At 42.0% G+C, this 12,424-nt stretch overlaps 1 protein-coding gene across 1 annotated transcript in view; it reads left to right on the forward strand.

Annotated features, from left to right (window-relative positions):
• The window catches only part of LOC148163406 (leucine-rich repeat-containing protein 37A2-like), a 50,516-nt gene extending 38,315 nt beyond the window's left edge, over positions 1–12,201 (forward strand). The window contains exons 8-14 of the mRNA XM_088027069.1: positions 1,201–1,340; positions 3,926–5,739; positions 6,134–6,238; positions 10,222–10,271; positions 11,615–11,669; positions 11,751–11,893; positions 11,988–12,201. Coding sequence (XP_087883195.1) covers positions 1,201–1,340; positions 3,926–5,739; positions 6,134–6,238; positions 10,222–10,271; positions 11,615–11,669; positions 11,751–11,893; positions 11,988–12,090 — 2,410 coding nt within the window. The 3' untranslated portion in view covers positions 12,091–12,201. The remainder of the gene's footprint in view (positions 1–1,200; positions 1,341–3,925; positions 5,740–6,133; positions 6,239–10,221; positions 10,272–11,614; positions 11,670–11,750; positions 11,894–11,987) is intronic.
• The last annotated feature ends 223 nt before the right edge of the window (positions 12,202–12,424 follow it).

Below are 12,424 nucleotides of genomic sequence, written 5' to 3' on the forward strand. Positions count from 1 at the left end.
ACTAGCGATGAATTCTTTCAGTTTTTGCATGTCTCAGATAGTCTTTGTTTTGCTTTTGTTTTTGAAAGATCTGAATATAGAATATTAGCTTGATAGTTGTTGGGTCCCCTCTCTTCACTGCTTTAAAGACATTGCTCTACTGAGTTCCATTATTTCCAACAAGAAATATGTTGTCATTATTATCTTTGTTTCTCTATACGTTGTGTGTGTGTTTTTTTCCTTTGGCTGCTTTTAAGATGTTCTCTTTATTGATGGTTTTGAGTAGTTTGATTATGATGTGCCTTCATGTAGTTTTGTCCATGTTTCTTGTGCTTAGAGTTTATTGACCTTCTCGGATTTGTGGGTTTATTGGGTTTGCCTGTTTGGAAAATTTTAGGCTATTATTTTTTCAAAATTTCTTATATTTCCTCTCCTTCATTCACTCTAAGTACACATATATTAGGCCACTTGAAGTTGTTGCACAACTCACTGAGTTCAGTAGAGGCATGGGTTTTTTAGTGTGGGTTTTTTTAACATATGAAACACAGTTATAACTTTTTTAAAAAAATTCACTTATTTGAGAGAGAGAGAGCATGAGCGGGTGGGGCAGAGGGAGAGGGAGAGATCATCTCAAGCAGACTTCACGCTGAGCTAGGAGCCCAATGTGGGGCTTGATCTCATGACCCTGAGATCGTGACCTGAGCTGAAACCAAGAGTCAGATGTTTAACTGACCGCACCACCCACGCACCCCAGTTACAACAACTTTTTAAATGTCGTTGTCTGCTAATTGTAACATCTGTGTAGATTATGGGTTAGTTTTGATTGATTGCTTTCTATCTTCAGTATGGGTCATATTTTAGACTTATTCAGACTCTTGTTAGAAATCTACCCTCTTCCTGTGTGCTCTCAAGCCAAAGGGAGACTTTTGGGTTGGAAGGAGATACTTCTGAATTCAACTACAGATCAGTGCCACCCAGTTCTCATCTCTATCTTATTCTAGGCATACCATACCCCCTACCATCCTTACCTTTCTGTGGACACCTCTGTCCTTCTATTTATTTACAATATTCAAGAGCAGCAGTGGGCCAACTGGTCCCTACCCAAACATCCAGGCCACATGCCTCAAGAATTCCTTTTTGCACAGCCCTGTGATGCCCTTGGCCTGCCTACTCAAGTAACTCCTTTACCACTAATTTAATTCTCTGTGTTTCCATGTATAGGATTTTACCTAGCCGTATGGCCTGCTGTCTCTGCCAATTCAAAAATAATATTGAGGTTGTCTGCAAGACAGTCAAGCTGCATTGTGACAGTGAATGTCTGACAAATGCCACACATTGTGGTGAGTCTGAATTGCCTCATGGTAAATTTTTAAATTTTTATTTTATTTATGTTTTTTATTTTTAATCAACCATGATAAAATTTTTAACTAATAATGTCATTGCATTATTTTTATTCATTCAGAGTCAAATCCCTAAATCTCTCTTTTGTTAAGAAAGATTTATTTATTTATTTGAGAGAGAGAGAGCACGCGAGTCGAGGGAGGGGCAGAGGGAGAGAATCTCAAGCAGACTCCCCGCTGAGTGCGGAGCCCAGCGCGGGGCTCGATCCCATGACCTTGAGATCATGACCTGAGCCAAAACCAATAGTCGTATGCTTGAGCCACCCAAGCACACCTCAGATCTCTAAATTTCTAAGAACTATTCCTTTGTTAAAAGTCAGATTCTCAGTTATGTTATTAAATTAATTACCCCCAACTGAAAAGTTGTTGATAGAGTGCCTCACAGTTTGTAAACTGATTTTATATGCATTAGATCTCAGGTGCCCTTTGTCTTATAGGACAGGTGAAGATACATTTTTATTTTGTTTATTTTTACAAGTAATATACTATAAGAGTAAAAGTGGTGCTGATTTATAAAAAAGTGTTATTCAGAGCCTGAGACTCTCTGTTCCCTAACCAGAAGCTGCTACCTTCTAATGGATAGAGAGGGCTCATCAAAAGGAATGAGATCTTGCCATTTGCAACGACGTGGATGGAACTGGAGGGTGTTATGCTGAGTGAAATAAGTCAATCAGAGAAAGACATGTATCATATGACCTCACTGATATGAGGAATTCTTAATCTCAGGAACAAACTGAGGGTTGCTGGAGTGGTGGGGGGTGGGAGGGAGGGGGTGGCTGGGTGAGAGACGTTGGGGAGGGTATGTGCTATGGTGAGCACTGTGAATTGTGCAAGACTGTTGAATCACAGATCTGTACCTCTGAAACAAATAATGCAATATATGTTAAGGGAAAAAAAAAAGAAGAAGATAGCAGGAGGGGAAGAATGAAGGGGAGTAAGTCGGAGGGGGAGACGAACCATGAGAGACGATGAACTCGAAAAAACAAACTGAGGTTTCTAGAGGGGAGGAGGGTAGGGGGATGGGTTAGCCTGGTGATGGGTATTAAAGAGGGCACATTCTGCCTGGAGCACTGGGTGTTATGCACAAACAATGAATCATGGAACACTACATCAAAAGCTAATGATGTAATGTATGGTGATTAACATAACAATGAAAATTTAAAAAAAAGATAGAGAGGGCTCTTCTATTCTTGGATTGTCCAACTCTGAACTTGTTCTGAATCTTAAGCTTTTCTGTCTAAAAACACTCAGGTGCTTTTAAGTATTTTTCTGTATACTATGTTTTATTGGCACTAACTTGATGACTTCCAAAATGTGCTTTTGCACTTGGATAGCTGGAATACAGGTCCTTATCAATGATCTAGGGTACATCAGAAATAATACTAAAAAAAAAAAAAAGAAATAATACTTTGCTACTTCTGTAAGTAAGTACAGTGTTGCTTATTTTTCAAAACAATTTTTTTACCAATTATATTACTCCCTTCTCCCTTAGAGGTGGGTAGAATAGGCATGTGTAATCTCCGTTTACAGGTGAGGAAGACTGTGATCAGAGGTGTTAAGTGCTGTAGCCTAGCACTCAAGTGTCTCATTTTGCACTCTCGGCAAGCCTGTTGCTCCTCCTTTCTCGTGACCCTTATTACCTCCTCCTCTGACCCTCACCACCACCACTAAAAATACTTCCAGATCTTCTGGAAAAGAAACCCAGCAGCACAATGCTGTGCCATCTATACAAGCTGTGCACCTGACCTTCAGATAGTTGGAAGCTCTGAACAGTTCCCTAAATAAAGCAAGAAATATTAGAAATGAGAGTGAAGTAGGCATCTGGCAAAAGATTCTTTATCCCTTCTGCATGTTAAAACCTCAAGTATCATTCCATTGATTTATTGAACATTCCACATTGACATATCTCTCACACCTGGGAAATATCTTAACCTAGACCCCAGATCCCTGCCCAAATTTAAGCAAAGAGCCAGGGTGGACATAGTGGGTTTTTTTCTGTTTAGAGCTTATGTTATGTGAGCTGCAATATATGGGAGCAGAGACCAAGCAAAGGAATTGGTGGGTAGGTAGAGAGGGCATGTCCAGATGAGGACCTGCTAACAGTGGGTGTTGTCATGGGCATCTGTGATGGCAGCAAGAACACAAGCATGCTGAAGAGTGCAGGCAGGAAGCATCTGAAGCAGAACAGGATGGGGTATATGAATGCCAGGAGTCACATTAGATCTGCACACAGTTTAGCTGAGTGTCTTCCAGCCTTGACTTTTTTTGAGTACTGCACAGTCGAGCCTTTGGGGACCCATGGAATAATCCCAAATACAGTTATTCACACTATGGATGGTTCTGAGTAAATAGCTGCTTTTTCAAAAAATACCCTTTTCTCCTTTTGTTGTTGCCAATCAGAGATTCAAGTTTGAGTTTGTCTCCTCTCTAAATGGTACTCAAATATTTGTCGATTCTTAATTTATTTGGGATGTATGACTGTGGACTGACAAAAAGCTATACTATCAGTCTTTCATTATCAAAACTAGTCTCTTCTTTGTTGACAGATGAAGAATTATCTGTAAGGAACGCAGAAGGATCATTCATGAAGGTATTGAAATCCCGGAAGAAGAGCACCAGTACTGAGCTGACGATTGAGCCAGAGAAGGCATCCTCAGACAAAAATGGTGTCAGTTTAGCCTTTCTGAATGAGCAGCTAGACTTTAATGATGAAAGTGATGTTATTAGTGCGCTGAATTACATATTGCCTTATTTCTCAGAGGGAAATCTAGAAGATGTAGAATCAACGTTATTACCATTCATTAAACTTCTGTTTTCAAATGTGCAAGATGGAGACAAGCCCATGGGTCCCTTGACAAACAACACAGGGAACACTTCTCTTAAACCTGGACCCAACAATTCAACTTACAAAAATAAACTGAGGAAACTCTATTCTCTAGAAAATTTGTTAGATGCAGAAATTCAAGAAAAAATTGATGAGGTGAAAAAGAAAGAAAAAACTGCCATGCTTATACATTCCGGCCTTTTCGGTCCCAAATTCAAACGCCAAATCTTTCCAAAGAAATTGGAAACTACCCAAGCACAGGAAAAGAGCCTCGCCAAGGCTGAGAGTGTAGGGAAAAAGATGCTGAGAGTAAAAAAGGTTATCAAGGGCCCAAAGGGCCTAAAGAGAAGGCACTTCAAACAAGTGGGCAATCAGAGAAACTGGCGGCAACAGAATGCCCAGCCATTTGTGGAGAATAGGGCCAAAGAAAGAAGGGTCAGTAGACCGTCCCCAAGGGAGCTGGAGCAGCTTCACATGGCGCAGAGGCCCAGGAAATTAGTGGGAGACTCCTTCAATACGGAGCCTTCGTTCATAAAGGAGCACAAGGCAGCAGTCTCTTCGTTCGTGAAACAATACTCCTTGGGCAGGCCTTCTGCCTCCACTGCTCCAAAATCCCTACCTGAGGTGAAAAACAAATCAAAAGACTTAACCTACACCATTTTTGTTTTAGAGGATGCAAATGCTAGAGTTAGGAATATGAAGGCTTCTAAACCAGTCTCACATTCCAGAAAAAAGTACCTCTTTCATAAAACTCGCTCACGTGTGGTCCACAGAGCACCCAAGGCCAAGCTGAGTCGAAAATTCAGAAAGAAAAGTCCTCTCAGTAATAGGCTGATGCTTGCAAAGAGGCCTCCATTCTCTGCCATCAGGAGCCTCATAAATTCCCCTTCACGGGAGGCTTTTTCATCTTCAGGAGAACTAAGTTCTCAGGAAAATCCCTTTCCAGAATTATTAACTCCTTCAGAGCCTTTTAGACAAAACACTACTGTAGAAAACAGTACTGCACAGAATGTTTCTGAGAACCCTATTTCTACAAGAAACATGACTGTGCCAGAACAAACCCTCTTTGAATTCAGGAACCATAAGAATCTTTCCAGTGCATATTCTACAGCCACCACAGACAACTTTATGCCAACTGTTAAACAAACCAATGAAACACGATGGATATACAACAGCACGGGCACTGAATTGCCCCCGAAGCCCACAGGCTTCACTGTGTCGAAGCTTTCAGCTCCAGGTGACCTATTTGAAATTCAGCTAAACCAGCAGCTACGGTCCCTCGTCCCGAACAACGACGTGAGAAGGCTCATTTCTCACGTTATCCGGACTTTGAAAATGGACTGCTCGGAGACCCACGTGCAACTGGCCTGTGCCAAGCTCATCTCCAGAACAGGCCTCCTGATGAAGCTTCTCAGTGAGCAGCAAGAAGTAAAGGTGTCCAAGGTAGAGTGGGATACGGACCAATGGAAGACTGAGAACTACATCAATGAGAGCACAGAAGTCCAGAGCAAACGGAAAGGGCAGGAGTCCAGTGAGGTGAGGAAAACTCCTACAACATGGGATCTGGACTTTGAGTCAGTTTAGGACATGCCATGAAAGCGCCCAAGGACAAAGGCCAGGGGGCTCCTAGTCTGGGTCTTGTCTTAGCCAGGTCACATTGGCTAAGACAGTGATCTGCCACTCTGCTCATTTAGACAAGAGTGCCACTATCCCCAGGGTAGACGAGAAGAGGACCTAACATACCAGATAAACGAAATTTTGAAGAAAAGGCTAATGATAAGATTACATAACACATTAGATTTGGTGTGTTCCTTAAGAACCTGTAAGCCGCTCATCTGAAAGAATGGGGTCTATTTTAGAGGAGCTGAAGAATAGTTAGCTTTCATCTTGTGCCTTTGTTTTCTAAAAAAATGATTCTTTATTTTTTTAGCTCACAAAAGAAGTTCCAGGTTATGGCTATAACAACAAACTCATCTTGGCAATATCTGTGACTGTAGTAGTGATGATTTTGATTATAGTTTTCTGTCTCATTGAGGTAAGGACAACTGTTAATTCAGATTTTATCTTTATAATAGATTCAGAACCCACAAACTGAAAATCAAAGCCACTTTCCCACCTACTACTACTTGATGTTCCTCTTCAGTCTGGAGGACTGAGATATGCTTTGTTCTCTTTTTGCAAAGTATATGCCAGGGAATTTTAAAGGAACCCCACTGACAGGAGATCTGTGGATTGTAACCAAGGCAACAAGCCATTAGACTGTTCTGAGACATTAAGTTTAAGGAGGCCAGAGTTGACATGATAGTAACATTTCTTCAACTCCAAATTATGTTGATTAGATGTACTCACCAGTCACTCTCAGACTACCACTGATTTCTTTCCTTGGCTGAAATGATGAGAGAGATAGTCTCCACCCTCCTGGAGCTATCGGTCATCCGAGAAAAAAGGACATGGCTTACAGATAAAAATGTCATCTTGTTGATTAATTAGATTTACTTAGCAGCTTTCTCCTCCACCGTGTAAGGTGTTATGTAACTAGGTTCAGTTAAAATACTGCAGCTAAAATCCTGCATCAGACTCTTCCAAAGCATGTCCTATTTATAGTCACCTGTTCCTGGAGCTTGCCTGTTTACCTTTTCTCCAATCCTATAATGACTCCTTACTTTTCCCAACAGGCAGGTGCTAAGGTTTTTAAAAGAATGATTTAACAAGTTGACAGTCTTGACTCTATCCTACCAATCCAACCTAATTTACCTTATCTACATTTTCTACTGTTGTGGCAGGCCTCCATTCCAACCAAAGCAGCCCCTCACCACACCCCAGTCACCCCATGCCCATTCCTGTTTCTGTCGGTGACTTTGCCCATCTGAAATTCCCTTAATTTGCTCTGCCTGTGGAAGTACCGTGAATCTCTCAAAAGCCAACTGAAGTTCATCTTTCTCCATAAAGCCTTCCCTGAATACTCCAGCGCTCCTGGTCCTAGTCCTTCTGTGAGATTTGTCACCATTTCTGAGGGTCTACAGTGATGCATTCCCCTCCCCTGATAACAAAAATAGGGTAAACAATTTTTTAAAAGGCAGCTCCCCAAGAGAGAAACACCAAGGTCAACACATGGAGCAGAGCAGAGCAGAGATATGTAAGGATCAAGTGGCTTCCTGGTTTATCAGACCTGAGTAAAACCTGACTGGATATATTAACTGCTAAAGAGAAACGTGTCTGTCTTCAGGAAGGTTGGTCGGTAGTAAAAACATAGAAATGGTGAAGAAGAGCCCAACATGGGCAGTGCCCATCCTAGGCTTGCCCAAGAGTAGGGACGGCACCTCAGGCAGCAGATGAAAGTCAGGCCCACTAGTGAGGCTGTGCCTGGCGGGGAGACGGATGGATCTGGCTACTTCAGTCCTTTCTGTTAAACACTGGATTCAGCTGGTTACTTTCCTTCTAATTCTCTTCTCACCAAATAGCCTTCTGATTGTGCTTCAGTGTGCCACGGAGGCCTGTGTCCATGGGAGGTAATTCCGAATCATGTAGACACAGATGCCCTATCTGTGGAACAGATATGTTTCTCATTGTCAAGTCCTAACCTGGCATTCTGATTTTGATCAATCCTGGGGCATTGATAAAGTGAGATTGCCTCTATAGGAAGAAGTGAGTTCGCTTTTGATGAGGACAGAGTCTGATTTCTGAGCCCAGGAGGCTAGGAACTGGCGTGGAGTCAGCTTACCAAGGTCTCTGGGAAGATAAAGCATTGGCCATTGTCCAGATAGTACCCTCTGCATCTCCAGGTGGCACGTGGCCTTTGGTTTTTAGGGAAGTTCTATAAATTCCTATTGCTGTTTTTAATTTCTTAACCTTGTGTTTGTATTTATGTGGTTTCATCATTTTGCCTCCCTACTTTGATGATAAGCTTTTCGACGACAGAGACCATGCAGTGTTTTTCGTTTAAGACAATAGTAGTGTTCATAGGAAGAGAGATGAGACATTATGTCAACTTCACAACGAGGAATAAGGCAGCCTAATATTTATTTGAAGTAGCATACAGAGTCCGGCAATGGACAGACCCATGTATTACTAGGACTTCTGAAATGTTACCTTTTAGTATTCAAACCAGCGGAAGAAAATAAATAAATGGTAATAGAACAACTGCTTCATTATTGGGGAGGAAAATAACAGCAGATACCCATTCCTCACCTTAAAACAAACATATTTCAGTAAATGTAAAAAAAAGAACACAACCCATAAAACCATTAGAAGAAAACAGAAGCAATATTTTTATCATCTGGTGGTGGAAAAGAGCTTTCTGACCCAACACCACAGGCAGAAACCTTTGATAGATTTGATCATCCTGTCTGTGACACCATTAGCAAACGTGGCACTGGTTTATGTCAAGCCTAGGAAGAAGAATTTTCCATATCTGATTTAATCCCCACAATCCTGTGATGACAATATTACCATCCCTCTTTGATAACTGAAAGAGGATGAGCTTAAGGGATGGCAAAACCCAAAGCAGAACCCCGTTCCGCCTGACTGCAGACCCCGTGCTCCGGTTCCACGTGTTCTGTCTCCTTAAAGATGAAAACACTGGCAAATATTTGAAACATTGAAATTCAATGAAAGCTCCCGAAAAGATTAATATATTTACTATAAAGAGAGTTTTATAAATCAATAGGAAGACCAGCAATCCAGGGAGGGTGAAGGGGGCAAGGACTATGAATGATGGGCAAGGACCTATCTGCCAGTCCTCTCCTCACGCCTTCTGGGATGTGGGTCTTGTTAACGAGGCCTCTGTTGCCTCTATGCTGGTTTCTTCTATGCTCTCCTAACATTTGTTGTCATTTATATTTTTTAATATGGATAGAATCCGTTTTGTTTTTTGGTATGGTTGAGGTGAGGGATCTAACTTTTTTCTTCTCCCTACCTAAAGATCCAGTCACTTTAAAATCTTTTATTGAATGGTTCATTCATTCTTCACTGATCTAAAATACTATTTTTATCTGGACTCTTATCAATCCAGTTTTCTTTCCCTGTACCAGTATCACACTATGTACTTAATTCCGGTTGCCTTATAATAACATATTTTGATGTCTGCTACGGTAAGCTCCTGCTCTTTGGTCTTCTTTTTCATACATTTCATACCTAGGCTTGCATATTTTCTCCACCAAATGTCAGCTGGCCAGTTTTTGTTAAAAAACAAAACAACTATCTTGAGATTTGAATAGGATTGTTTTGAATTTGTAGGTTAATTCGAGGAGAACTGCCATCTTTGCAACATTCTAGGAACATGGTATCTCACATCATGTACTCATTTCTTCTTAATGTCCTTCAGAAGAGTTTTAATATTTTCATCTCATAAGCCTTACCCATTCTTTGCTATAAGTTCATTCCTAGGTACTTTATGCCTTTTATTGATATTGTAAACGAGATCATTCTTCCATTTGTTGACTAGTTATTTGTGGGATGTAGGAGAGCTATTGTGGTTTGCATGTTGAGCTCTTGACTTTGTATCTAGCCATCTTAGTGACTTCTCATACTTCAGTAAAATTGTAGTTGATTCTCTTGGGCCTTTTAGGTTGTCCATAATTTCATATGCAAATATGTTTTGTTTCTTCCTTTCCAATACTTCATTTTTCCTATTGCATTGATTAGGACCTCGTCAACAATGATGAATAGTAGCAGGAATAATAGGCATCCCACTCTTGTCTTTGACTTTGAAACAATGCTGCTGCTTAGCTTTCTGGTAGATGCTTTTCTTTTCTTTTCCTACCTCTAAGAGTTTTTATTAGAAATTACTTGTTGAATGTCATCTAAAACCGTCAATAAGACGTATTGCCAGCTACACACAAGATCCCAAGTTAGGTACAGTGGAAGAGTCATAGGACTATTAAGCAAACCGAATTCCTGTCCTCAAAAAAGTTACCATCTCACTGGCTAGGTAAGACTTAAAATACAAAGGAATGAATAAAGATTTGGAGGCAGTGGTCATCAAGATGGTAACTGTGATCACGTTTCCTTCCAAAACAGATTTATTCTCACAGAGCAGCATCCGAGGAAGGTAAAGAAGGAAGGTCAAGGTAAATATGAGTCTGGCAATTGTTAAAGTAGAATTTTAGAACTAGATTTTAGAACTCCTCTCTATTTCAATCCCCTTGTTTTACGCCCAGGACACCACCAAAGGCAGAAAGAATACTTATTTGGCCTAATGCTTTGCCTGGATCCAGCAAAATTAGCTCCCCAGCCAAACCTGAGTTAGAATGAGACTGGCAGAGAGCATCTGCTGTCACCAGTCCTGTAAAGAAAGAGGGTGGAGGTGGGGAGGTGTTGGTTCCTGCTGGTAGTGAGCATCAGGCCTGGCCGGAGGCCTTCTCGGAGGCTCTGGGGAAAGGATAGGGAGGGCCACAAAGTCTTAGGCTAAGAGGGCTAGTCTTCAAGGCTGATGGAAGGCAAGATATATGGCTCCTTCCTGTAAAGTGGCAGGAAAACTTTTTCTTCCTCCTCCTCCTGGTTTTCGAGCCCCCACTCTCCATTCCCTTTGTGCAGACCCCATAGAATTGTAACTGGGAGAGGCCTTAGATAATAGTTTGTCTCTTCCTTTTATAATAAGGAAATGGAGAAGAAGAAAAGGAAGGTAAATTGCCCCGTGGTCATACAGCTAGTGAGTGTCAGAAGATGGTTGCTTTCCAGTTGGGCACTCCTCCTCTGATTACGCTGTTCTTGGGCTGCAAGCTACATTTTATGTCACAATTCAGTACACACATACCGTAGAGACGTAAGCAGTTTCTAAGACAAACTTACTATATACTCTTTCTCTATAGTGTTTGTATTCAAAAAGAATATTTTGTGTTTTAGTGCTAGTTGTGACCTTTAAGCTGCTTTCACGACATACTCACTCATCAGTGACAGCCTGCAGTGTGAAAGTCAGGGAGCTAGGTATCTTTGCTGGTTGGACTCAGGCATTTTCTTGGTGCGATTCAACTTGCAGGATAAAGCAGCTAGGGAAATAGAAGCACCTCTCCTTCCCCCTCCCCAGGAAGTGATGTCTATGAGACTAAGTGCATAGGAGACCAATGTAAAATACCTCCGGAGAGTAAGGTGCTTCTGCCGTGCGACTGCACGGTTTGTTCACTGCACGAGGGCACTTGGCCAAGGGCCCAGGTGAGCGGGATGAAACTCCTGCCTATACTCCATGCCGAGCCACATACAAACATCTCCGACATTGTGGGGCCATTACAGACAGACATGGGAAAATTCTGGAAGCCCAGCATGCATGGGATTATTTTCAAGATCCCAGGCCTGTGGTGATTTTGCTTCCTGTGATTATGGACAGAGGTGTCCTAATAAGACCAGAGATGCACATTGTGAGAGGCATGGGAAATGGTATGAATCACTAATTGTCTGCGTGTGTGTTTCCTCCAAGGGGCTTCTTTCAATCCCTGCTGCGGAAGAGATGCTCAACAGAAAGTGAGAGTCAGGTAAATCTGAGCAGGGTAAAGTCCTGTGGCTGGAGAGTGCAGGGGAAATGCAGAATTAACATCGTCCTTTCTGTTTTCTAGGAGGGCTTTTTCTGGAGAAGGCGGCCACTTTGGCTCCGGGACATGTACAGACCTCTCAATGCCACACGCAAGAAAAACATGGCACAGAAGCTGCATGACAGGGGTTCTTCTGATGAGGATGAGATTTTCAACAAGGAACCGGGGTACCTGATTTGCAATTCTTACCTCAAATGAGTAAATTATGAAAAGTTGAATTGTTCCTCTGCAGAGTAAAAGCCTTTGGTATTCTTTTCGCAGAGAGAAAAGTGAAGCCCCAGCAGAGAAGGCTCAGGCCACAGATTCCACCACTGAAGAGCTGGGTGACGAGAGCGAGACCCTCACCGAGATTGTCATCGAGTGAGCCCGTCCTGCCTCAGGTCGCCTACGAAGCTTATGTTCTGATATTGGCTTCTCAGCATTGCTTGTAAAATACTTATTTTTCTCCTATTAAAATGTATGAATTCATAACCAATTCTAGCCATGTGGTAAGGAATTAAAATGGAACTAGTTAAACATGTCCATCCAGGGAACAGCGGCCACAGGCGTGAGGAGCGGGACTGAAGCTGGAATCCCTCGTGGGAGCCAGTGTACTTCCACAAGAGCAGTGCAGGCAAAGGAGGATGTGTAGGGGCGTCGTTCCCTCGTTTCCCTGATCAAATCAGTCTCTGGAAACTGGAAAACATATATTCAGGGAA

The sequence above is a fragment of the Eumetopias jubatus genome, unplaced genomic scaffold (assembly GCF_037043125.1).
Source record: "Eumetopias jubatus isolate StellerSeaLion01/CBP00866 unplaced genomic scaffold, mEumJub1_p1.0 scaffold_10, whole genome shotgun sequence".
Taxonomy (NCBI): domain Eukaryota; kingdom Metazoa; phylum Chordata; class Mammalia; order Carnivora; family Otariidae; genus Eumetopias; species Eumetopias jubatus.